General features: G+C 51.2%; 1 protein-coding gene across 3 annotated transcripts in view; it reads right to left on the bottom strand.

The window, feature by feature from the left end:
* GAD1 (glutamate decarboxylase 1) overlaps window positions 1-25,150 on the bottom strand; it is a 49,992-nt gene extending 24,842 nt beyond the window's left edge. Inside the window, exons 1-5 of one of the 3 annotated variants that reach the window (XM_038751308.1) lie at window positions 25,133-25,150; window positions 15,632-15,867; window positions 13,935-14,107; window positions 10,538-10,600; window positions 721-879 (exon numbers count right to left, since the gene is read on the bottom strand). In XM_038751308.1, the coding sequence (XP_038607236.1) occupies window positions 721-879; window positions 10,538-10,600; window positions 13,935-14,016 (304 nt within the window). In that variant the 5' untranslated portion in view covers window positions 14,017-14,107; window positions 15,632-15,867; window positions 25,133-25,150. Of the gene's footprint in view, window positions 1-720; window positions 880-10,537; window positions 10,601-13,930; window positions 14,108-15,631; window positions 16,151-25,132 lie in introns of those variants that run through there. The other 2 variants (XM_038751307.1, XM_038751309.1) reach the window with 2 other exon arrangements.
* Between the last annotated feature and the right edge of the window lie 1,927 nt (window positions 25,151-27,077).

Genomic DNA, 27,077 nt, shown 5'->3' with positions numbered 1-27,077 from the left:
CACTCCTCTGCCACTAACCGCCTCATTGTACCTCGTTCTCGCCTGTCCTGATGTCGACCCCCAGCCCATGTCCTCCCCCTGGCCTGGAATGCCCTCCCTCCACACATCTGCCAAGCTAGCTCTCTTCCACCCTTCAAAGCCCTACTGAGAGCTCACCGCCTCCAAGAGGCCTTCCCAGACTGAGCCCCCTTTTTCCTCTCCTCCTCCCCATCACCCCCGGCCCTATCTCCTTCCCCTCCCCACAGCACCTGTATATATGTCTGTACAGATTAATTACTCTATTTATTTTACTTGTACATATTTACTATTCTATTTATTTTGTTAATGATGTGCATTTAGCTTTAATTCTATTTATTCTGACGACTTGACACCTGTCCACATGTTTTGTTTTGTTGTCTGTCTCCCCCTTCTAGACTGTGAGCCCACTGTTGGGTAGGGACCGTCTCTCTCTGTCGCCAACTTTGTACTTCCCAAGCGCTTAGTACAGTGCTCTGCACACAGTAAGCGCTCAATAAATATGATTGAATGAATGAATGGTTGTATTGTGCTCTCCCAAAAGATTAGTATAGTGCTCTTCACATAGTAAGCGCTCAATAAATGACTGACTGATTGATATATACTTCCACCTCCTAGAGGGAGCAATGGACAGAACACATAGGCCTTGAACAATAAAAACAGCCCACACTCTCCTGCTGGAAGTGAAAGAGAGAAGGAGTTTACCTCTGGCAAAGAGGTTGGAGAAGTCTGTCTCGGTGCGCCGGAACCGAGCATCCTGCTCGCTATTCTCACACGCCAGTTGGTTCTTTGAGGACTGCTTCTCCTTGAAGGCGCTCACAATCCGGCTCTTCTCCTCCAGGCTGTTGGTTCTTTGCAGGAAGCCTGTGTGGTTACAAGGGGAACAGGTCGGCGGGGGTGAGAGCTTGGGGCTCCCCAGCATGCTGACGGGCCAGCTGCGAGGCAGAAACTCATACACTTCCAGTGGTTTTCCAGTCCCCGGAGGTCAGGGCAGCTGATATTAGATCTACGTGGGGCTGCTCTACTGACGGAGGGGACAGCACAAAGTGACATCAGTGACACGGACCCAGTCATGCACAAAACCCATTCTGGAATCTGAGTGCGGCAGTAAAGCCTGGATTAAATCGATCAGACAGATTCCACTCCAGTAACCAGCCCCAGGAACTGAGATCGGGGGACGTCAATAGGATTACTGCCACCACTGCAGCTGGGGATTTTGTGGGGTGACTAAGCAGAGGGAAAAGGAGGCGGGAAGGAGGAATAGGGAATAAAGACTGCTTTCCTCACTACCCCAAAAATGATCCTAAGGATGGATCTACCTTCCCAGCAAATCCCAGACTCTTTCAGCCAGATATCTTGTCTCCCTCTTCAACCCAAACTGTATAAAACCTGCTTTGGTGTTTCTCCACAATCCAGGTTGCATGCCTCCCCTGAAGAGGGAGCACAGATTTCTTTCCATGTGCAGCCAAACTTCCACCTGATTCGAGATCCTCTGGAGACAGGTCTCCAGATTGAAGCTCCAGATGCAGGCTCAAATGAAGCTCTGAACACAGTGTTGCGCAAAAGAAAGTTTTAAAGCTTCCTTGTGATCTCAAACTGTGTCAGATGGTGCTAACTGGGCTTCCAACCCAAAGTCCCTGGGGAAACATAAACTCAGGAGAAATTCTGGGTGCCCCAGAGCTGCTGATTTGGATTCTGCAGCTTCCCCTCATCTCATCTCTACTCGAGTTGGGGCAAGAAGGAGGAAAGGGAGGAGGAAACAGTGGAGAGAGGGAAAGATGGAAATGACAGGGGGCAGAGGAGATGAAGACAAGGAGCAAGAAAGAAGGGACGGAGGAAGGAGATGGAAGGGGAAAAGGGGAGGAGACCAGAGAAAGCAAAAAGGGGAGAGAATAGAGGAATGCTGATATGTTGCCAACTTGTACTTCCCAAATGCTTATTACAGTGCTCTGCACACAGTAAGCACTCAATAAATACGATTGAATGAATGAATGAATAATACATATTTTTAATGAGGTGGGAAAGGGGGTGTCTTTGGGGGCTTGGGGAGGGCTAAACTGTGAGCAAATGACACGTTGCCCTCCCACTCCCAGGGGCTCAAGCTCCCCTGTCCCTGGATGGGGGACCCCAGTGGGTGTAGTTTTCGGGGTTCGTCCCCGGGATTAGTGAGGTGAAATCTGATGGCATAGGGAGGCGGGCCCCCTCCCTTTCCGCAGTGACACTGTCCCTGGCACTAGTGTTTCCCTAGCCATGCCCTCGACCGCTCCCGCCCCTTCCCTCTGTCCAGCTGTCCCCAAGGCACCATGTGCGGCCCTCAGGGGCCCGGGGACCCCTACACAGGCTCCATCTCAGTTCCCCGACCCTCGGGACCAGCCAGGAACGCTCGTAAGCCTCGGGCCCTGCCGGCGGCCAACTTGGGCAGAGGCTGCGGGGCTGCGATCTAGAGACCTGGGACCGCTGCTGGGGTCCACATTTTCCAGCTTCCCTCGGGAGGGGCCGTGTTGATGGGAGCCCCTCATGCACCACGCAAAGGTTGCAGACATTGTTTGAATGTACGCAGTTCTGTTGCCATATGTGGTATGGGCCTTAGACCCTGCAGCCCACTGGCTGGGTCCAGGAACCAAACCAAATAGGGAGATAGATTCTGCCCAGCTCTGCACCAAATCTGTACCAAATCTGCACCAATCCAGCCCTCACTGTTTTCAAATCTACCGATCACTGTGATCAGCAATAGCAGTATATAAGCCCATTGTATCGGGCACTTGGGGCCTTTTCCCTTAAGGAATCAATCGTATTTATTGAGCGCTTACTGTGTGCAGAGCACTGTAGTAAGCGCTTGGGAAGTACAAGTCGGCAACATATAGAGACAGTCCCTACCCAACAGTGGGCTCATAGTCTAGAAGTCTAGAAGCTCTCAATAAATACAATTAAGGAAATGAGCCCGCCGGGTGCGTTACCCCCATTCGGTCTTCGGCCTTACCAATAAAACTTTATTAAAACTTTTGGCAGTCACATGCTGTCTGACTAATTCTTTAGTCACCCAGCGACTTGGTGGCCATCCGAAACAACTGCCGCCATCAGTGTGAGGATTTTTTTTTTTTACGTCTAGGCACGTGCCTTACAACGAAGGAGGCTTGGCTCTGTCTCTATATGTTGCCGACTTGTACTTCCCAATCAATCAATCAATCAATCAATCAATCGTATTTATTGAGCGCTTACTGTGTGCAGAGCACTGTACTAAGCGCTTGGGAAGTACGAGTTGGCAACATAATAATGATAGCATTTATTAAGCGCTTACTATGTGCAAAGCACTGCTCGAAGCGCTGGGGAGGTTACAAGGTGATCAGGTTGTCCCACTGGGTGCTCATAGTCTTAATCCCCATTGTACAGATGAGGTAACTGAGGCACAGAGAAGTTAAGTGACTTGTCCCAAGTCACACAGCCGACAATTGCTGTAGCCAGGACTTGAACCCATAACCTCTGACTCCAAAGCCCGTGCTCTTTCCACTGAGCTATGGATGGAAGGCTCAGTGGTGCCCAAGGTCCTCATTACACCAGGGCCCTGACAGGGGAACGGCCCCGGCCTCCCTAGTAGTAATAGTACTTACTAAGCGCTTATTGTGTGCAGAGTGCTGTACTATCATCATCATCATCAATGGTATTTATTGAGTGCTTACTGTGTGCAGAGCACTGTACTAAGCGCTTGGGAAGTACAAATTGGCAACATATACTTGTACTATGTACTAAGAATACCCAGGGTCCTTGGCCCCCAGGGGGCTCACAATCTAAAAACTGGGAGGGGGCCGGCGAGACGCTTTCTAAAGTTGAAACGAAACACTGCGTGGCTGAGTGGAAAGAGCCTGGGCTTTGGAGTCCTGCTGAGAGCTCACGGCCCTGCTGAGAGCTCACCTCCTCCAGGAGGCCTTCCCAGACTGAGCCCCTTCCTTCCTCTCCCCCTCGTCCCCCTCTCCATCCCCCCATCTTACCTCCTTCCCTTCCCCACAGCACCTGTATATATGTATATATGGTTGTACATATTTATTACTCTATTTACCTATTTATTTTACTTGTACATTTCTATCCTATTTATTTTATTTTGTTGGTATGTTTGGTTCTGTTCTCTGTCTCCCCCTTTTAGTCTGTGAGCCCACTGTTGAGTAGGGACTGTCTCTATGTGTTGCCAATTTGTACTTCCCAAGCGCATAGTACAGTGCTCTGCACATAGTAAGCGCTCAATAAATACGATTGATTGATTGATTGAGTCAGAGGTCATGGGTTCAAATCTTGGCTCTGCCAATTGTCAGCTGTGTGACTGTGGGCAAGTCACTTCACTTCTCTGTGCCTCAGTTCCCTCATCTGTAAAATGGGGACGAAGACTGTGAGCCCCCCATGGGACAAGCTGATCACCTTGTAGCCTCCCCAGCGCTTAGAACAGTGCTTTGCACATAACAGAACAAAATAGAACAGAACAGTGCTTTGCACATAGTAAACGCTTAATAAATGCCATCATTATTATTATTATCACACAGACAAGAAACAAAGGGCTCGCCTACGCCTATCTCGGCTCCCCAAATTCAATCTCACCGCGCGACGGCTCAGCGCTAAAGAAAAGGAGCAATACGCCACCCAAGTCAGGACCGTTGTTGGGTAGGGACCGTCTCTGTATGTTGCCGACTTGTAATTCCCAAGCGCTTAGTACAGTGCTCTGCACACAGTAAGCGCTCAATAAATACCTATATATGTATATATGTTTGTACATATTTATTACTCTATTTTTTATTTATTTATTTTACTTGTACATATCTATTCTATTTAGTTTATTTTGTTAGTATGTTTGGTTTTGTTCTCTGTCTCCCCCTTTTAGACTGTGAGCCCACTGTTGGGTAGGGACTGTCTCTATATGTTGCCATCTTGTACTTCCCAAGCGCTTAGTACAGTGCTCTGCACACAGTAAGCGCTCAATAAATACGATTGATTGATTGATTGAATGAATGAATGAATACAAAGGCAAAATTGCCGGGTGTTCGGCTCATCAAAATGAAAAGGCTACCTCCCCACAGAAACGTTTTAAATACGAATCTTTCGAGTCGTCGGCTCGATTCCACTATGGTCACTAATAGACACCTCGTTCACGTCTCTTGTTCTCCCCTCCCCCGATGCTTCTTATCATCAATCATCATCATCATCAATCGTATTTATTGAGCGCTTACTATGTGCAGAGCACTGGACTAAGCGCTTGGAAAGTACAAATTGGCAACATACAGAGACAGTCCCTACCCAACAGTGGGCTCACAGTCTAGAAGGGGGAGACAGAGAACAAAACCAAACATACTAATAAAATAAATAGAAGAGATATGTACAAGTAAAATAAATAAATATATAAATGGAGTAATAAATATGTACAACGCTTTGTCCCGAAATTTCTGGCCGTTGAAGAGCATGTGGGAGAACGGGAGTTAAAGCCCCACGGAGCGTCTAGATCAACAAATGATTTTCTCGCGGCACGGACGGCCCATTCATTAATTCATTCAGTCGTATTTATTGAGCGCTTACTGTGTACAGACATCGTACTAAGCGCTTGGGAAGTACAAGTTGGCAACATCTAAAGACAGTCCCTACCCCACAACGGGCTCACAGTCTGGAAGGGGGCAGAGAAGACAACAAAACATGTAGACAGGCATTTGTCACCGACCTGAGGCCGGGGGCGGGGAGGGAAGGGGTCTGGATTCCTTGGGATCTTCCTTCATTACAGTGCTCTGCACACAGTAATAGCTCAATAAATAAATTGGGAAGCACTGTGGCTCAGGGGAAAGAGCACGGGCTTTGGAGTCAGAAGGTCATGGGTTCAAACTCCGGCCTCGCCAGTTGTCATCTGTGTGACTTTGGTCAAGTCACTTAACTTCTCTGTGCCTCAGTTACCTCACCTGTCAAATGGGGATGAAGACCTGAGCCCCACATGGGACAACCTGATCACCTTGTAACCTCCCCAGCGCTTAGAACAGTGCTCTGCACATCGCCAGTTGTCAGCTGTGTGACTTTGGTCAAGCCGCTTAACTGCTCTGTGCCTCAGTTACCTCACCTGTCAAATGGGGATGATGAAGACCTGAGCCCCACGTGGGACAACCTGATCACCTTGTAACCTCCCCGGCGCTTAGAACGGTGCTTTGCACATAGTAAGCGCTTAATAGATGCCATTATTATTACTACTTCTACTTCTAGACTGTGAACCCGCTGTTGGGCAGGGACTGTCTCTATGTGTTGCCGACTTGTACTTCCCAAGCGCTTAGTACAGTGCTCTGCACACAGTAAGCGCTCAATAAATACGATTGATTGATTGGTTACTAATAAATACGATTGAATGAATGAATAAAGGCCTACTAACCTTCGGGCGTATTTTTTCCTCGATGCACGACACCGAACAGGCCGGCCCCGGGCCCATCACGCCCGTCCTATTTGGGGGGTAGGGGAGATAGGCCTAGGGGGCAGGGGCAGCCATCCCATCACCGCCCAGCCCTGGCTGCGTTTTAGGTGGGGGAGAGGAGACGGGGAGGGGGAAACGCTGAAAGAAACCCGCCGAGGGCACCCGAGGCGAAACGGCCCATTAAACCTTGGTCTGAGCCGGGGGAGGGGCGGGCAGGGAGTGGAAGACGGAATAAACGGCTATTTATGGAACAAAGCGACTAACCCTCACGTCTCCTCGCCGCCGTCTGGGCCCCCCAAGGCCTCCAGCCGGGGCCAGGGGGTGGAAAGAAAAAAGGGCCTGCAGACACAAGCCCAGAAAAGACCGACTTCCTCTTCCTCCTCCTCTCTCACCCAGAGAAGGGGTTAAGGGGAGCCCCCCGAGCCGCGGCCCCCGACGGTTGGGGGCTTTAGCTCTGCTTGGTTTTGTTCTCTGTCTCCCCCTTTTATAATAATAACAATAATGATGGCATTTATTAAGAGCTTACTGTGTGCAAAGCACTGGGGAGGCTACAAGGAGATCAGGTTGTCCCACGGGGGGGGGCTCACAGTCTTCATCCCCATTTGACAGATGAGGTAACTGAGGCACAGAGAAGTGAAGTGACTTGCCCAAAGTCACACAGCTGACAGGTGGCAGAGCTGGGATTCGAACCCACGACCTCTGACTCCAAAGCCCGGGCTCTTTTCACTGAGCCACGCTGCTTCTTTTAGACTGTGAGCCCACTGTTGGGTAGGGACTGTCTCTGTATGTTGCCAACTTGTACTTCCCAAGCGCTCAGTACAGTGCTCTGCACACAGTAAGCGCTCAATAAATACGATTGATTGATTGATTGATTGATTGATTGATTGCTTGGCTAGTCTGCGCTCCGCCTCCCCGGGAGGCACAGAAAGCCGGAGGCTACCACTTGGGATTCAAAATGGTTTACGCGTTTCCCCTCCCAAGGCCCATCAGGCCCCAGAGAGGCTGTCTGCAAATTAATCTGGCAATCGGCCTGAGGGGGTGGGGGGGATGTATATGTATAAGGGGGAGGGTTGGCTCTCCCTCTTTGGGGGGCGGGGAGGTCGTGCTATCGCGCCGGCACAGCGCTCTGCAGAATGGCTCTTGAATAACCCCCTCCTCGTTAATCTTGTCTCCCCCGCCGCCCTCCGCGCCCCGCCCGGGGTCATCCGAATTTCCCGACCGAAAAGGGCCCGATCGTTTTCGTTGGTGCGAAGCGCGCAATCGCCCCTCATGATTTATCTGTCGTTTCTACTCCGTTTCTCTTCGAACCGACCTCGGATGGTTTGGCTAAATGGAAATTAAGCAAGGGTTTTTTTTTTCCACAGTGACGACAAAGTCTTCTTCCAGCATGCCACGTCCCACTTTCACCTTCCTCTGAATCCGCCAATGCCAACGACCCCCCTCTCCCTGAGCAGCGCCCCCTTCTACATTCATTCTTTCAATCGTATTTATTGAGCGCTTACTGTGTGCAGAGCACTGTACTAAGCGCTTGGGAAGTACAAGTTGGCAACATCTAGAGACGGTCCCTACCCCACACCGGGCTCACAGTCTAGAAGGGGGAGACAGAGAACAAAACAAAACATGATACCCCTTCCCATCTTTCCTTTCCCTCTTCCTCCTCCCCAACTTCTCCCTCTTCTCTGTGCCTCAGTTACCTTATCTGTAAAATGGGGACTAAAGCCGTGAGACACCCCCCCCACCCCCCGTGGAACAAACTGATTACACACTACACAATACTAATAATGATAATGGTATTTGTTAAGCGCTTACTATGCGCCGCGCACTGTTCTAAGCGCGTGGGGGGTGGGGGTACAAGGTAATCAGCTTGTCCCACATGGGGCTCACAGTCTTAATCCCCACTTTACAGATGAGGTGACTGAAGCCCAGAGAAATTAAGTGACTTGCCCAAAGTCACACGGCTGACAAGTGGCGGAGCCTGGACTAGAACCCATGACCTCTGACTCCCAAACCCGGGCTGTTTCCACTGACACACGCACACACACACGTTTTGTTTTGTTGTCTGTCTCCCCCTTCTAGACTGTGAGTCCCTTGTTGGGTGGAGACCGCCTCTATATGTTGCCGACTTGTACTTCCCAAGCGCTTAGTACAGTGCTCTGCTCACAGTAAGCGCTCAATAAATACGCTTGAATGAATGAATGAATGAATTAACATACACACATCACAGACACGTTTTGTTTTGTTGTCTGTCTCCCCCTTCTAGACTGTGAGCCCGTTGTTGGGTAGGGTCCGTCTCTATATGTTGCCGACTTGCACGTCCCAAGCGCTTAGTACAGCGCGCTGCACACAATAAGCTCTCAATAAATACGATTGATTGATTGATTGATTTATACACACACCAAAAACCTCCTTTCCCGACCCCGGTTTAGGCCGCGATCCTGCACCCCACCCTCCCCACCCACAGTGCCCGCCCTGCACTCCCACCCCACTGCTTCCCGCCGGGATCCTAACCCCTTTACAACAAGACAGTGGGAAAACCAGTGCCTTCCGCCGGCCCTGGCGCGGATCCCAAGCTGTTCCCTGCCGGGGGGACTCGGGACCCTGGTCCCGGAATGGTCCGGTCCTGGGACCCTAGGAGAGCTCACCTCCTCCAGGAGGCCTTCCCAGACTGAGCCCCCTCCTTCCTCCCCCCCATCTCCCCCGCCTTACCTCCTTCCCTTCCCCACAGCACCTGTATTTATGTATATATGTTTGCACATATTTATTACTCTATTTATTTTACTTGTACATATCTATTCTATTTATTTTATTTTGTTAATATGTTTGGTTTTGTTCTCTGTCTCCCCCTTCTAGGCTGTGAGCCCACTGTTGGGTAGGGACCGTCTCTAGACGTTGCCAACTTGTACTTCCCTAGCGCTGAGTACAGTGCTCCGCACACCTTAAGCACTCAATAAATACAATTAATTGATTGATTGTGAGCCCACTGTTGGGTAGGGACCGTCTCTAGATGTTGCCAACCTGTACTTCCCAAGCGCTTAGTACAGTGCTCTGCACACAGTAAGCACTCGATAAATACGATTGATTGATTGATTGATTGATTATGAGCCCACTGTTGGGTAGGGACCGTCTCTAGATGTTGCCCACTTGTACTTCCCAAGCGCTTAGTACAGTGCTCCGCACACAGTAAACGCTCAATAAATACGACTGATTGATTGATTTTCCCGGAGGAGAGGGGGCAAAGACAGTAAAGACTCAGGAAGCGGCTTGCCCGCTCCCTGCTTTGTCGCGCTCGGGCCACCAGGGGGCGCACGGAGCCCCGCAGAGCACGGCGCCGCCCGGGCCCGTCGGGGGTTCGGGGCCGCGCCTCAATCAATCAATCAATCAATCGTATTTATTGAGCGCTTACTGTGTGCACACACTGTACTAAGCGCTTGGGAAGTACAAGCTGGCAACATAAAGAGACAGTCCCTACCCAACGGTGGGCTCACAGTCTAAAAGGGGGAGACAGACAACAAAACCAAACATGCTAACAAAATAAAATAAATAGAATAGATATGTACAAGTAAAATAAATAAATAGAGTGATAAATATGTACAACCATATATACATATATGCAGGTGCTGTGGGGAAGGGAAGGAGGTAAGATGGGGGGGATGGAGAGGGGGACGAGGGGGAGAGGAGGGAAGGGGCTCAGTCTGGGAAGGCCTCCTGGAGGGGGTGAGCGCTCAGTAAGGCCTTGAAGGGAGGAAGAGAGTTAACTTGGCGGGTGGGTAGCCATTCTAGACTGTGAGCCCGTTGTCGGGTAGGGGCCGTCTCTATATGTTGCCCCTTGTACTTCCCAAGCGCTTAGTACGGTGCTCTGCACACAGCATGGGCTCAATAAATACGACTGGCTGAATGAATGAATTGACAGGCGCTTAGTACAGTGCGTGCTATACAGTTGGCGCTCAACAGAAACTATTTTTGGAAAAGAAAGGCACCCAGTCAACCGGTTTTCCGTCTCCACCGCTCTCCAACCCGGCCGGGCAGGACGCCGGGGGACGGGACGGGACTGAAAAAGACCGGCCTCCTTTCTCCTTCCCCTGCCCGGGCCTTTACACTTACCACAGATCTTGAGTCCCAGTTTCCTGGTGCATCCGTGAGCCACCCCGCACCAGGTGTCATAAGCTAGAACAAAAGGCAGAGACAGACACAGAGAGAAAGAGAGATGGGCTGTCACATACTGGCCGAGGAGCAGGGGTGGGGGGTACCGGGAAATGGAGGAGAATTGTTCTTCTCCCGGGTCAGGGGGGAAACGTGATGCTCAACGTGTGCCCGTCACCCACCCCCGGTCCATAGGCTCCCAGACAAGGTCTGCAGACACAAGCCCAGAAAAAACCTACTTCATCCTCCTCCTTTCTCACCCAGGCCCTAGCTTTTTACCCCACGGGCCTCGGGGAAGGTTTCACCCCAGAGGAACACCCCGCGCCCCGACAATCGGGGCTGGTGGAGAGCTGAGGAAGTAAGGGAGGGGGCGTTGAGGGGCAGGGGGAGCCTGCAGACCCTTTGTCTCAGGCCTTCGGCCCCTCTGGGGCACCCCATCAGCCCAGCAACGGAACAAAAAGGCATCTGGGGACCTGAACGTCTCATAATTTCTTGGCAGGTCTCCAGCGAAGTGGCAGCTTAAAATAAACTAGCATGAAATGGGGTCGCGGAAGAGTTCAGGAATTAATTGGGTGAAAAATAGTATTTGACTAGATGATCGGGCTTGCATGACTACGCTCCTGCTGGACTTGGGGGGGGGGGCGGGAAGACATTAGTGCTCCCTCCCCCGTTTCCCACTTTCCAACCTTCCCCTCGTTAACCCTCCTCCAACGCGGGTTTCTCGGATCTCGCCGCAGGCAGCCATCTATCTCTACCTGCAAGCGGCACACGCCCGGGATTGCTCAGTTTCCTTTGTACACGTAGGTGCGTGTGTCTCTGCGTGTGTGCCTGCCTGCGCCCACTCGGGGCTCCACTTTCCGCCCCAAAAGGGAAGGTCTTTGCACTCCCAAAGATTGGAGCGACCCGGTTTTCGGCGGCCTCTTTCCCTCTGCCCCTTTTCGATGACCGCCCGCGGCCCCCCCGAGGGCCAGCCTGGAGCCGGGGTTGGGGCCGAGGGAGGGTTTGGAAGGGGTTGGACGGGGGTGGGCAAGGCCTTCAAGTCGAAGAGGACGACGACGAACCCCAAAAGGGGAAGAGGCCGAAAGGGGAGTCATATGGGAGGGGGCAGAAGGACGGCTGGAGGCCAGACGGAAAAGACAGAACCCAACTAACGGAGACCTTGACTGAGACAGACGGGACGGACAGAGGGACACGCGAGGCCAAGTGACAATAAGGCGGCCTTCTGGGGCTCCCTGCGGGCGTTGCCCCGTGCCTGGCCTCGGTCCTGGGGTCCCCCGGGGCCCCCAGAGGGAAGTGGGAACCGAGACGGCCAGAGACGGAGAATCTGGATGCGGGCTCTGTGGATGTGGCGGGGCGAGGGGGCGGGCAGGGAGATTTTGCGTGGATGGTGCCTGGGCGCCTCTCCCCCCGGGGCCATCGCGGACAAAGGAAAGGGATCTTGCCTGGTCGTGGGGGAGACGGGGAGATGCGGGGGGGGGGGCATGTGTGTGTGTGTGTGAAGGAGGTGGGACGTGATTGGCAAAGACCCCTTCTCTGTCACTACGGAAAGAAGAACCAACCCCTACCCCGCGGCCTGTCCCCCGGCTTCTTGCTGCCCTTCTTCTCCCAGTAGGCAGAGGCTCAGTTAATCCACAGCCTCCACTGCCCAGGATGGAGGACAGATAGAGTGAGAGATAGATATAGAAAGAAAGAGAGAAAGAGAGAGAGAGAGAGAGAGAGAGAGAGAGAGAGAGAGAGAGAGAGAGTCTGTTGGAGGTAGGTAGGAGGGAAGGTGTGTGTGTATGTGTTTTGGGGGTGGGGAGGAGGGAAGGTGTGTGTGTGTATGTGTGTTTTGGGAGTAGAGAGGAGGGAAGGTGTGTGTGTTGTGTTTTCGAGGGAAAAAGAGGGAAGATATGTGTTTTTTGGGGGTAGGGAGGAGGGTGTGTGTTTTTTGGAGGTAGGGAAGAGGGAAGGGTGTGGGTGTTTTGGGGGTAGGGAGGAGGGAAGGTGTGTGTCTACGTGTGTTTTGGGAGTAGAGAGGAGGGAAGATGTGTGTGTGTTTTAGAGAGAAAAAGAGGGAAGGTGTGTGTTTTTTGGGGGTAGGAAGGAGGGAAGGTGTGTGTTTTTTGGAGGTAGGGAAGGTGTGTGAAGGGGTGTGTGTGTGTGTGTGTGTTTTGGGGGTAGGGAAGAGGGAAGGGGTGGGGGTGCCGGTACTCTGGAGGAAACAGCCGAAGGAAAATGATAAAGGAAAAAAATAAAGGCTCCGAGGTGGCAGACAAAAGGCAGTCGATGCCCCGCTGCATTCCTGCGCCCCCCACCCTTCCGGAGCGCTGAAGCGGGGAGATGGATGCGCCCGGCCCACTGGCAGCCCCGGCGGCGGCCGCCGCCTCCCAGACAGACCCGCTTTTGTTGAGCCGGGAATTAAACCCCAGACCCAGGGGCTGGGGGCTGGGGGCTCCGGGCTGGGGGCTGCCAGACACGGCGGCCAGGGAGGGCACCCAGCCCCGAGCCCGCGGGGATGGAGGCGGGCTGACGGCTTCGCTTACTGTTGGGTGGCCTGTTTACTTCAGAACGAAATCCCCTCTCTCTCCACCCAAACCCCAAACCTGCCCCCATCCCCGTTGTCACAGGGATCAGAAGAAGGACTGGAAATCAATCGGGAATCAATCCCATATAAAACTGGACCCGGCGGGTGGGGAAGGAAATAATTTGCTTTTCCAAGGAGTCCCCTCCCCCTTCCTCTTCTCTTTGTTTTCTTTTCCATTTTTCTCCTTCCTTATGCCCCTCTTTCCATCCCGCCCGCCAGTATCCTTCTTCCTCCCTCTGCCCCCTCCCCGCCGTCCCCTCAAAATTTTTCCTCCGGCTTTCAGGGATTATTCAAACCAGGCACTCGGTGGGTCTAATTATACGAACGGTCGAGCCAAAAGCCGGTTTCATCCGCCACCCGCGTCCCCAGCTTCCCCCTCACCCTTCAACAGCTCGACGCCAATTCGGGGCAATTAGGCACACGGGGTGTTTTTGAAAAGCTGCAATTAGCCACCAAATTTCAGCTGATTATAGACTTCCGAGCGCAGCCCGGGAGGTGTAGGGGGCTGATCTTTGCGAAACGAATGCGAGGGACTGAAATACTCTCCGACCCCTCTGAGACTCTCCCTCCCCACAGACAAAAGGAAAAAAAAAACCAAGCTAAATAAAAGAAAAAAAAACACCTCCTTCCCAATTAAAACCCCCTCCGCCTGCCCAAGCCGGGTCCACAGGTTCCCCCCGCCCCAGGTTGTCACCTATTCCCGTGCCTCCCACCAAGCCCCCTCCCCTCCTTTTCCGCAGACCCCCAGCCCTCCTTCCCAAGGGAGCAGGGCCCAGCCCGACTCGGACCTACTTGTGGGACGCAGGTTGGTGGGGTTGGGATCCTGCCCCGCGTTGGAGGAGGAAGAGGACGAAGAAGGTGCAGAAGATGCCATCGGATCAGACGTTTAGGGAGCCCGGGGGCTCCGCTGTCCCAGGGCTGGCGAGGGCCGGCCCCCCCCCAAAAAGGCAACAAAGTCCAACGAGCTGGAAGGAGAGGAGAGACCGCTTTAGTGGGTCGGGGGGAGTGGGTTGGTTTCTACTCTCAGTTTCTACTATTCCTGTTCTGTGGGAATGGGAAAAACGAGGGATTCAGCCTCGCGTGTGTGGGGACCAGGAACTGTGGAGGAGGAAGAAGAGGAGGGGGCGTCCAGCCGGACCTCTGGTCTCCCAGTGGCTGCTCCCCTTCCCGAGACGTGCCCCGCCCGCTTCGTGCCCTTCTCTTGCCTTCCTGCCCGAAATTCGGCCCCGGAGTCCCCTTCTAGACTGTGGTCCCGCTGTTGGGTAGGGACCGTCTCTATATATTGCCAACTTGGACTTCCCAAGCGCCTAGTACAGTGCTGGGCACACAGTAAGCGCTCAATAAATACGACTGAGTGGATGAATGAATGACACCCCGTGGCTCCGCCCGTTCGCCCTTGTGGGAGTGGGGACGGTCTTTTAGACTGTGAGCCCGCTGTTGGGTAGGGACCGTCTCTATATGTTGCCAACTTGTACTTCCCAAGCGCTTAGTACAGTGTTCTACACACAGTAAGCGCTCAATAAATACAATTGATTGATTGATTGACGGTCCGGCGGCCCGGGCGCACGACGGGGCCGAGGAAAGGGGCACGACCCCAACCTCCCCGCCCGCCTTGCCTTCCTTCTTCTCCTCCCGAAATTCCCATAAAATTCCCACGGTCCGGCGGGCTCCGTCGGAGCGGCCCAGGCCGCCGGCCAAGTAACAGGTTCCCGGCCACCGGAGCCGGGGAAGGGAGTCCGGGCCCCCTCCCCATTCATTCCGTCGTATTTATTGAGCGCTGACTGTGTGCAGAACACCGTACTAAGCGCTTGGGAAGTACAAGACAGACAACAAAACATAGAGCCCCCCCGTGGGACAACCTGATCACCTTGTAACCTCCCCAGCGCTTGGAACAGTGCTTTGCACATAGTAAGCGCTTAATAAATCCATCATTATCATCCTCTGTGCCTCAGTTCCCTCATCTGGAAAATGGGGCTGAAGACTGTGAGCCCCCCGTGGGACAACCTGATCACCTTGTAACCTCCCCAGCGCTTGGAACAGTGCCTTGCACATAGTAAGCGCTTAATAAACGCCATCATTATTATTCTCTGTGCCTCAGTTCCCTCATCTGGAAAATGGGGATGAAGACTGTGAGCCCCCTCCGTGGGACAACCTGATCACCTTGAACCTCCCCAGCGCTTGGAACAGTGCTTTGCACCTAGTAAGCGCTTAATAAACGCCATCATTATTATTCTCTGTGCTTCAGTTCCCTCAACTGGAAAATGGGGATGAAGACTGTGAGCCCCCTCCGTGGGACAACCTGATTACCTTGTAACCTCCCCAGCGCTTGGAACAGTGCTTTGCACCTAGTAAGCGCTTAATAAATGCCACTATTATTATTATTACTACAAGTAGGCAACAGATAGAGGCGGTCCCTACCCCACAACGGACTCACAGGGGAGTCACCCTCGCCTCCCGGTGCAGTCCCGGTGCCCGGGCCGGACACTTACCTATGAGGGGCTCTGGGGTGGGTGGTTGCCTGGACCCTCTTTGGAGGGTCGCTTAGAAAGTCCGAGAGCCTGGAAAATGCACCTGTCGGCGCCCCTCTCCCCCTGCCCACCCGGGTCCGGTCCTGTCGGGGAGGGTGAAGGAGGGAGGGGGGAGATCACAAGGCCGCTGTCCTCTCCTTTCCTCGGGCTCCACGGACGGTGTGACTTCTTCGCAGGTGCCCGGCTGGCCTCCGGGGCTTTATAGCGCGATTAGGAATCCAGAGCACGAAGATGCACCCGGGGAAGGAAGAAAAAAAAAGGCCCTATGAGTAATCCGGTGCGCACCCCACACGCTCAGCGTTCAGCAGCAGGCAGGGGCGCGGGGGGGGCGGAGACATGAGACACGCTGGCACTCAACCCCCGTCACAGCTCCTCTCCCCGCCACCAAATCTGCTCCCCGACCTCACGCCACTGAGCGGGGGCGCTGATTTTCCATTTCGTTTTTATTTCAGATGAAACGGGAAGAGCTGCTCCTTTCTCTCTCTCTCACTTCCTCCCGTGCTCAGTGGAGCGAAACCGTCTGTGGGTTCCGCGACATAAAACGACGGATTAATGGGGAGTGTGCGGTTGCGTGTCCTGAAGGGACGGACGTTTAGGAGCGAAGATTCCTTCGTTCGTTCATCCATTCATTCAGTCGTCTTTCTTGAGCGCTTACTGTGTGCAGGGCACTGTACTAAGCGCTTGGGAAGTACAAGTCGGCAACATATAGAGATGGGAATTGCCCTCGGCCTGCTCCCCCTATTTTCCTACTCCCATATACAGGGAGTCTTTCCTTATTCCACACGAACAAGGTTGGCGATCATTACAGTTCATGTATACAGATACTCCAGCGCACGTAGCGCTTACTGTGTGCAGAGCACTGTACTAAGCGCTTGGGAAGTACAAGTCGGCAAAATATAGAGACGGGAATTGCCCTCGGCCTGCTCCCCCTATTTTCCTACTCCCATATACAGGGAGTCTTTCCTTATTCCACACGAACAGGGTTGGTGATCATTACAGTTCATGTATGCGGATACTCCAGCGCACGTACATGCTAACAGTGTGTGTAGGGGAGGAGGGGGTGCGTGTATCTCGAACAGGGTACCAAACCCCGGTCCCCCTGCCAGTCAAGGGGGCATTTCTCTGCCCACTCCACCCTAAATCCAGGAAGAATCCCGCCAACATTGGATTGGAACAAAAAGGCGCTAAACGAACATTTGGTTTCACCAGGGGGTGAGATCCTTGTTGAGACTCTCGGATCTTCCTGAGGCCCGACGGCACTTAGAGGGGCTGGTCCCTTGACCACCTGTACGATGTGGTCCCTTGAGCACCCGGCCTTCGGCTCCTTTGTCTCCGCAAACGTCAAACACTCCCAATAAACACTTCCACTTCCCTTCCCCACAGCACCTGTATATATGTTTGTACATATTTATTACTCTATTTTACTTGTACATATCTATTCTGTTTATTTTATTTTGTTGCTATGTTTGGTTCTGTTCTCCGTCTCCCCCTTTTAGACTGTGAGCCCACTGTTGGGTAGGGACTGTCTATGTTGCCAACTTGGACTTCCCAAGCGCTTAGCACAGTGCTCTATACACAGTAAGCACTCAATAAATACAATTGACTGATTGATTGATGACTTTCAGTCATAATAATAATAAAGAGCCCGGGCTCTGGAGTCAGAGGTCATGAGTTCAAATCCCGGCTCCGCCAACTGTCAGCTGTGAGACTTTGGGCAAGTCAACTTCTCTGTGCCTCAGTTCCCTGAACTGTAAAATGGGGTTTTAGACGGTGAACCTCCCTTGGGACAACCTGATCACCTTGTAAGCTCCCCAGCACTTAGAACGGTGCTTTGCCCATAGTAAGCGCTTAATAAATGCCATTATTATTATTATTATTATCTATTCTATTTATTTTATTTTGTTACTATGTTTGGTTCTGTTCTCCGTCTCCCCCTTTTAGACTGTGAGCCCACTGTTGGGTAGGGACTGTCTCTATATGTTGCCAACTTGGACTTAATAAATGCCATTATTATTATTATTATTATCTATTCTATTTATTTTATTTTGTTACTATGGTTCTGTTCTCCACCTCCCCCTTTTAGACTGTGAGCCCACTGTTGGGTAGGGACTGTCTCTCTATGTTGCCAACTTGGACTTCCCAAGCGCTTAGCACAGTGCTCTGCACACAGTAAGCGCTCAATAAATACAATTGATTGATTGATTGATGACCTTCAGTCGTAATAATAATAATAAAGAGCCCGGGCTTTGGAGTCCGAGGTCATGAGTTCAAATTCCGGCTCCGCCATTGGGCAAGTCAACTTCTCTGTGCCTCAGTTCCCTCCACTGTAAAATGGGGACTGTGAACCTCCCTTGGGACAACCTGATCACCTTGTAACCTCCCCAGTGCTTAGAACAGTGCTTTGCACATAGTAAGTGCTTAATAAATGCCATTATTATTATTATCTATTCTATTTATTTTATTTTGTTACTATGGTTCTGTTCTCCGCCTCCCCCTTTTAGACTGTGAGCCCACTGTTGGGTAGGGACTGTCTCCCTATGTTGCCAACTTGGACTTAATAAATGCCATTATTATTATTATTATTATCTATTCTATTTCATTTTGTTACTATGGTTCTGTTCTCCGCCTCCCCCTTTTAGACTGTGAGCCCACTGTTGGGTAGGGACTGTGTCTAGATGTTGCCCACTTGGACTTCCCAAGCGCTTAGCACAGCGCTCTGCACACAGTAACCGCTCAAGAAGTACGATTGATTGGCTAGCGCGCGGATTGCGATGCGAGGGGGCGGCGGCCCCAGCAGAGGGCGCCAGCGGTCCAGGCACGGCCGCGCGGCCCTCCGTCCCTCTCTCGCTTCTCTTTGGTCGGGTGTGGGAGCCGCTCCGTTTCCCCGGACGTTTGCTTTCGGCGGGTGAAGATGGTCCTTTTCGTTTCCAGAGGGGCGAATCAAGGCCAGAACAACTTCGTCGTGTCGTTTTTTTGTTTTTTCCCCGCCCCAGGGCCATCGAACAACGCCTTCCCGCCTTTTCCTTGTTGCACCATTGTATCAACTCCTCGGGGCTGTACGCGGAGGGCGCCCCCTGCCTCCGGGGACGGGAAACGCACTTTCCCCAACGAGGCGTTGCCATGGAAGGAGGTCCGGGGGGGATTCCTGAACGATGACGCCGTCTAAATCATCCTCATCATCATCATCCACAGCACCTGTATATATGTTTGTACATATTTATTACTCTATTTATTTATTTTACTTGTACATATCTATTCTATTTATTTTATTTTGTTAGTATGTTTGGTTTTGTTCTCTGTCTTCCCCTTTCAGACTGTGAGCCCACTGTTGGGTAGGGACTGTCTCTATATGTTGCCAATTTGTACTTCCCAAGCGCTTAGTCCAGTGCTCTGCATGATGATGATGATCAATCGTATTTATTGAGCGCTTACTATGTGCAGAGCACTGTACTAAGCGCTTGGGAAGTACAAGTTGGCAACATATAGAGACATTCCCTACCCAACAGTGGGCTCACGGTCTAGAAGGGGGAGACGGAGAACAAAACCAAACATACTAACAAAATAAAATAAATAGAATAGATATGTACAGGTAAAATAGAGTAACCCGTATTTATTGAGCGCTTACTGTGTGCAGAGCACTGGACTAAGCGCTTGGGAAGTACAACTTGGCAACATATAGAGACAGTCCCTACCCAACAGTGGGCTCACAGTCTAAAAGGGGGAGACGGAGAACAAAACCAAATATACTAACAAAATAAAATAAATAGAATAGATAGGTACAGGTAAAATAAATAAATAGAGTAACCCGTATTTATTGAGCGCTTACTGTGTGCAGAGCACTGTACTAAGCGCTTGGGAAGTACAAGTTGGCAACATAGAGAGACAGTCCCCACCCAACAGTGGGCTCACAGTCTAAAAGTGGGGGGGGGGGGCGGGGGGCGGTATTTACAGGGAAAGGAAAAGCCCGGAAAAAAAAAACCCTCCATCGAAAATTACCTAATCGAAAAATCAATCTCCCCGCTAGAGAAGCAGCGTGGCTCAGTGGAAAGAGCACGGGCTTTGGAGTCAATCAATCAGTCAATCGTATTTATTGAGCGCTTACTGTGTGCAGAGCACTGTACTAAGCGCTTGGGAAGTACAAGTTGGCAACATATAAAGACAGTCCCTACTCAACAGTGGGCTCACAGTCTAAAAGGGGGAGACAGAGAACAATACCAAACATACTAGCAAAATCATCATCATCATTATCATCATCAGTCGTATTTATTGAGTGCTTACTGTGTGCAGAGCACTGTACTAAGCGCTTGGGAAGTACAAGTTGGCAACATATAGAGACAGTCCCTACCCAACAGAGGGCTCACAGTCTAGAAGGGGGAGACAGAACAAAACCAAACATACTAGCAAAATAAAATAAATAGAATAGATATGTACAAGTAAAATAAATATATAGAGTAATAAATAAATAGAGTCAGAGGTCATAGGTTCAAATCCTGGCTCTGCCACTTGTCAGCTGTGTGACTTTGGGCAAGTCACTTAATAATAATAATAATGGCATTTGTTAAGCGCTTACTATATGCAAAGCACTGTTCTAAGAGCTGGGGGGATACAATGTGATCAAGTTGTCCCACGTAGGGCTCACAGTCTTAATCCCCATTTTTACAGATGAGGGAACTGAGGCTCAGAGAAGTTAAGTGACTTGCCCAAGGTCACACAGCAGACTTGTGGTGGAGCCGGCATTCGAACCCACGACCTCTGACTCCAAAGCCCGGGCTTTTTCCACTGAGCCACTTAACTTCTCTGTGCCTCTGTTACCTCATCCGTAAAATGGGGATGAAGACTGTGAGCCTCACGTGGGACAACCTGATCACCTTGTAACCTCCACAGCACTTAGAACAGTGCTTTTGCACACAGTAAGTGCTTAATAAATGCTATCATCATTATTATTATTATAGAGAAGGCGTTTGGACAAGCGAGTGTCTTGAAGTACAGTCCCACATAATAATAATAATAATAATGATGGCATTTATTAAGCACTTACTATGCGCAAAGCACTGTTCTAAGCGCTGGGAAGGTTACAAGGTGATCAGGTTGTCCCACGGGGGGCTCACAGCCTTAATCCCCATTTTACAGATGAGGTAACTGAGGCCCAGAGAAGTTAAGTTAGAGAAGCATCGTGGCTCAGTGGAAAGAGCCGGGCTTTGGAGTCAGAGGTCATGGGTTCAAATCCCAGCTCCGCCACTTGGCAGCTGTGTGACTTTGGGCAAGTCACTTAACTTCTCTGCGCCTCAGCTACCTCAACTGTAAAATGGGGATTAAGACTGTGAGCCCCCCGTGGGACAACCTGATCACCTTGTATCCTCCTCAGCGCTTAGAACAGTGCTTTGCACATAGTAAGTGCTTAATAAATGCCATTATTATTATTATTATTATTATTATTAAGCAACTTGCCCAAAGTCACACAGCTGGCAATTGGCGGAGCCGGGATTTGAACCCGGGATTTGAACATAAGTGTTCCCTCTCCTCATCACCATCATCATCAATCGTATTTACTGAGCGCTTACTCTGTGCAGAGCACTGTACTAAGCGCTTGGGAAGTACAAATTGGCAACATAGAGAGACAGTCCCTACCCAACAGTGGGCTCACAGTCTAAAAGGGGGAGACAGAGAACAAAACCAAACGTACTAACAAAATAAAATAAATAGAATAGATATGTACAAGTAAAATAAATAAATAGAGTGATAAATATGTACAAACATATATACATATATACAGGTGCTGTGGGGAAGAGAAGGAGGTAAGATGGGGGGGATGGAGAGGGGGATGAGGGGGAGAGGAAGGAAGGGGCTCAGTCTGGGAAGGCCTCCTCCCCCCACGGATACCCACGGACACCCTGTCATGCCCCCCAGGCACACATGGTCCTCTAGGCACAAACACGTAGGCAGAGACGTAGCACAATCAATCAATCAATCAATCGTATTTATTGAGCGCTTACTATGCGCAGAGCACTGTACTAAGCGCTTGGGAAGTACAAATTGGCAACACATAGAGACAGTCCCTACCCAACAGTGGGCTCACAGTCTAAAAGGGGGAGACAGAGAACAGAACCAAACATACCAACAAAATAAAATAAATAGGATAGAAATGTACAAGTAAAATAAATAAATAAATAAATAAATAGAGTAATAAATCTGTACAACCATCTATACATATATACAGGTGCTGTGGGGAAGGGAAGGAGGTAAGATGGGGGGATGGAGAGAGGGACGAGGGGGACAGACAGTCACGGGCAGTTAGACCCAAGCAAGCGCACACACAGACACACACACACACACAAGGATACGTAAACACACAAATACTCCCACGGAGACCCGACATGCGCCGCCACCAAAACCCAACCGTGCACAGACACGCTCAGGGGCCCAGACTCATCTAAATTCACCACGATTCGCCCGCCCGGCTTTCCGGGCAACCTACTTTTTCTGGGCCGGAGCTCGCCGGGCGTTGGGGAGACAACGGAAAACAGCTCACAAAGGTGGCAGTCTCCGTTTTTCACGGGGCGGGATGATCCGGTTGCCCTGCCTTCACGCCATCCTCCCCTAAATCCGTCAGTCAATCGTATTTATTGAGCGCTTACTGTGTGCAGAGCACTGCACTAAGCGCTTGGGAAGCACAGGTTGGCAACATATGTGGGAGGGCCGCACCAGTCGGGAAGCCCTCGTGTCCATTAAATCGTGAGAACCAGGAGCCCGGGCGGAGGGTGGAAACCCCCGATATGCCACGTCCTCAAGCAGCTGCCACTCTCCAGGTGTGAAACGCTCTCTCTGCCCCCTCGCTGACCCCCGAGGCCCGGGGCACCGTCCACTTCCAATATGCCGCCCATCACAAGCTCTACGACCCCCCTCCCTCCCAATATTAATTTATTTTACTTGTACATATCTATTCTATTTATTTTATTTTGTTAGTATGTTTGGTTTTGTTCTCCGTCTCCCCCTTTTAGACTGTGAGCCCACTGTTGGGCAGGGACTGTCTCTATATTTTGCCAATTTGTACTTCCCAAGCGCTTAGTCCAGTGCTCTGCACATAGTAAGCGCTCAATAAATACGATTGATGATGAAACCCTGATCTCAAAAGGGGCGTTTTTCTCCCCCCCACCCCGCGCTCCTGTGGAAGACACATCCAATCATCACCATCAATCGTATTTATTGAGCGCTTACTATGTGCAGAGCACTGTACTGAGCGCTTGGGAAGTACAAATTGGCAACATATAGAGACAGTCCCTACCCAACAGTGGGCTCACAGTCTAAAAGGGGCTCACAGCACCTCGATGGAGCTCATCGGGTTGAAACCCAAACCCCCAAAGCGTTCGACGGCGAGGTGAATTTTGGAGCCTGTCCCTGCAGCCGGAGGACACAAAGGACACAACCGGCCTCTTGGTTAGGTTCCCTGGGAAGCGAGGAAGGGGCTTTGAGCTCTGAAAAGTTATGTGTTTGTGATAGTGCGGATGGGGCTTGGGGACATCTGGGGTTTTTATCCGGCCTCCCTTTCCTCGACGGGCCCCGACCCTGCGTTTCCTATGGAGAGACTGGGCGGAGCAGTGGTTGGGGGCTCACTTGGCTCTGCCCCCCTCTGTCCCTTCCCGACTGTGAGCCCGTTGCTGGGTAGGGACCGTCTCTAGATGTTGCCGATTTGTACTTCCCAAGCGCTTAGTACAGTGCTCTGCACACAGTAAGCGCTCAATAAATACGGATTGAATGTCTGGCCCGGCCCTGATGAGGATCAGGGCAAGGAGAGGAGGGGGCAAGCCTCCCTCCCTTCCCCCATCCCACTCCTTTCTCCCCCCCGCTGCCGAACTCTGCTCCTTATTCATCGTATTTAATAATAATAATGATGGCATTTGTTACACGCTTACTATGTGCCAAGCACTGTTCTAAGCGCCGGGGGCGGGGGGGGGGGGGGGATACAAGCTAACCAGGCTGTCCCACATGAGGCTCACAGTCTTCATCCCCATTTTACAGATGAGGTAACTGAGGCCCAGAGAAGTGAAGTGACTTGCCCGAGGCCCAACCGCTTTATTGAGCGCTTACTGTGTGCAAAACACTGTACTAAGCGCTTGGGAAAGGACAGGATAATGGAGACCCTCTCTGCTCGCTGCAACATATATATATATATATATATATATACTGATATATATACACACACATATATGTGTGTGTGTGTCCATATAGAAGGCTCTGTCCAGAGCACGAGTCTGCGTTTCTCTTTCTTTGTCTAAATTCCTTCCCCCAACCCTCTTAGACCTCTCCCCCCACTGCTTTCCTTCGTTACACCCTCTCTGCTCGCTGCCACGTATATATATACATATATATATACACGTGTGTGTGTGTCCATATAGAAGGTACTGTCCAGAACACGAGTCTGCGTTTCTTTCTTTGTCTAAATTCCTTCCCCCAACCCTCTTAGACCTCTCCCCCCACTGCTTTCCTTCGTTACACCCTCTCTGCTCGCTGCCACGTATATGTATACAGATATATATATCTATAGGTATATAGATATATATATATACACACGTGTGTGTGTGTCCATATAGAAGGCTCTGTCCAGAACACGAGTCTGCGTTTCTCTTTCTTTGTCTAAATTCTTTCTCCCAACCCTCTCAGACCTCTCCCCTCACTGCTCTCCTTCGTTACATTTTATTTTGGGGGGTCACGGTGGATGGATTAAGCGCTTGGCCTCCGAGGAGGAGAGGCGGCGATCACTCTCTCAATCGCGTTTATTGAGCGCCTACTGTGTGCAGAGCACTGAACTGAGCGCTTGGGAAGTACAAACGCGGCAACATAGAGGAACGGTCCCTACCCAACAACGGGCTCACAGTCTAGAAATGAGAGGAGGCCGGGAGACTGTGAGCCCACTGTTGGGTAGGGACTGTTTCTATATGTTGCCAATTTGTACTTCCCAAGCGCTTAGTACAGTGCTCTGCACATAGTAAGCGCTCAATAAATACGATTGATGATGATGATGAGGGAGGGGAGAGAGGGGGCTGGCCTTGTGATTGTCGGCCCTGGGGTCCCACCCGGCGTCTCTAGTTTGGGGAAGAGGAGACTAAACGCCCCTGGTGCCTCGGTGGGCCGGAGGGCCTCGCCGAGGAGGCCGGAGGGTCCGGGGGTCCGGAGGGTCCGGTCGGCTGGACTCTGGGGTCCGTCCTCGCCCTTCGAGAATGTCCCCCCGGTGTCCGGGCTGAGCCCTCTCCCTCCCTGCGGCGGCGGCGGCCCGTTAGACTTGACAGTTCAGCCAGCCTCAAGGTGAGTGGATGAGAAACGTCAAACTCGCGTTTGACGCATTTATAGCGTTTCGAGCCTCCGGGCAAGGCAATCGAAACCCCTCCGGGGCCGCTTCAATTCAGCCGGTGCTTAAAGATCTATTTTAAGACGCTAAATTAGGGGGGAGAAAATGACAGCGCTCACCACTTGGACGCCTACGGCCGGGACCACGCGGATTCGGGCAGCCACGACGTTTCTTCTGGGCGAGTACTTTACAAACCCCGGTGCCACGGACACCACGCCAGTCTGGACTCGCTGCCCGGACCCGAGCAACCTGCAAAACCCCCCTAAACCCCCCCAGGCCGACCCCATCCGTCCCAGGGGGAACCCGTGGGACAGGCCCAGGCCAGCTCCAGCGGGCCCCCAACCCACCTCCAGGCACGAGAGATTTCGGGGAGACCCAACCCTTCCCTCCAGAAGCTGAGCCCCGAGCACCCCACGGCGATTAAGAAATAGCCCTCTCCCCGTGCTGCCCTCCACTGAGGGCCCAGCAGAGGAAAACACTGTCATATTTCCAAAAACGTTCGAGAACGACCGAAACGATTTAGTTGTTTTGTGCAAATCGCCGGTTAACCCCCTCTCCCCCTCCCCATCCCCCCATCTTACCTCCTTCCCTTCCCCACAGCACCTGTATATATGTCTGTACATATTTATTACTCTATTTATTTTACTTGTACATATCTTTTTGTACATATGTATGTATGTACATACATATATGTACATACTTGTACATATATTTTTAGACTGTGAGCCCACTGTTGGGTAGGGACTGTCTCTACATGTTGCCAATTTGTACTTCCCAAGCGCTTAGTGCAGTGCTCTGCACACAGTAAGCGCTCAATAAATACAATTGATGATGATGATATCTATTCTATTTTATTTTGTTAGTATGTTTGGTTTTGTTCTCTGTCTCCCCCTATTAGACTGTGAGCCCACTGTTGGGTAGGGACTGTCTCTATATGTTGCCAATTTGTACTTCCCAAGCGCTTAGTACAGTGCTCTGCACACAGTAAGCGCTCAATAAATACGATTGATGATGATGATATCTATTCTATTTATTTTACTTTGTTAGTATGTTTGGTTTTGTTCTCTGTCTCCCCCTATTAGACTGTGAGCCCACTGTTGGGTAGGGACCGTCTCTAGATGTTGCCAACTTGTACTTCCCAAGCGCTTAGTACACTGCTCTGCACACAGTAAGCTCTCAATAAATACGATTGATTGATTGATTAACCCACCAAACGCGTGAGAGCCTAAACACTGGCAAGGATGAGAGCCACCAGGTGGCGGTAGACTTCAATTTCTGAGATGAAACAACAACAACAACAACAACAACAACAACAATAACACCAACAAAAAAGCCCCCAAACTCACAGACGCTCCCTGCGCAGGGGAACTTAGATCTTTTAGACTGTGAGCCCACCTTTTACACTGTGAGCCCACTGTTGGGTAGGGACTGTCTCTATATGTTGCCAACTTATACTTCCCAAGCGCTTAGTACAGTGCTCTGCACACAGTAAGCGCTCAATAAATACAATTGATTGAATGATTGATTTAGTCCACCCCCATCAGGTCCCTGCCATATCTCCAGGGGCGGCTTCCCTTTCTCATCCAATGCGGATGGCCTCTCTGCCCGCAGCTGGCCGAGGCGCCTGGGAACGTCTGCCCTTGGTTGGCAAGGGGCATGCCCCCAAGGCATCTCAGACAAATTGAACCCACTCTGTCTTGACCTAAAACAGAAATACAGCTTACGGCACCACCTCAAAAACAGAAGCTAAGGACGCTGTAAAAATCCCAACCCTTCTCTAATTCTGCTCACCCTAGAATTGGAAGCATTTCTGAGCGACCGAGTAGCCGAATTTATTTATCAGGGGGATGATTAATTCCCAAGCTTTTCTGTACATTTCTAACCACCTAGGTTTGCTGCTGCATTTTTTCTTTGTCTCTAACTGAGGTTCAAAAGCTGTAGGATCTCATGGGTTTTAAATTCTGATCCTACCCCCTTTCTCTTGCCCGTCCCACCTCCATTCTGTTTTAGGTCTCTGGCTCTTTTCGGGTGGGGTTGAAAAGGGGCTTGCGGGGTATGAGTCAG

This window comes from Tachyglossus aculeatus, chromosome 9 (genome assembly GCF_015852505.1).
Source record: "Tachyglossus aculeatus isolate mTacAcu1 chromosome 9, mTacAcu1.pri, whole genome shotgun sequence".
In the NCBI taxonomy this organism is placed as follows: domain Eukaryota; kingdom Metazoa; phylum Chordata; class Mammalia; order Monotremata; family Tachyglossidae; genus Tachyglossus; species Tachyglossus aculeatus.
The sequence above is the reverse complement of the archived record's forward strand: the minus strand, read 5'-3'. Positions and strand labels throughout refer to the sequence as shown.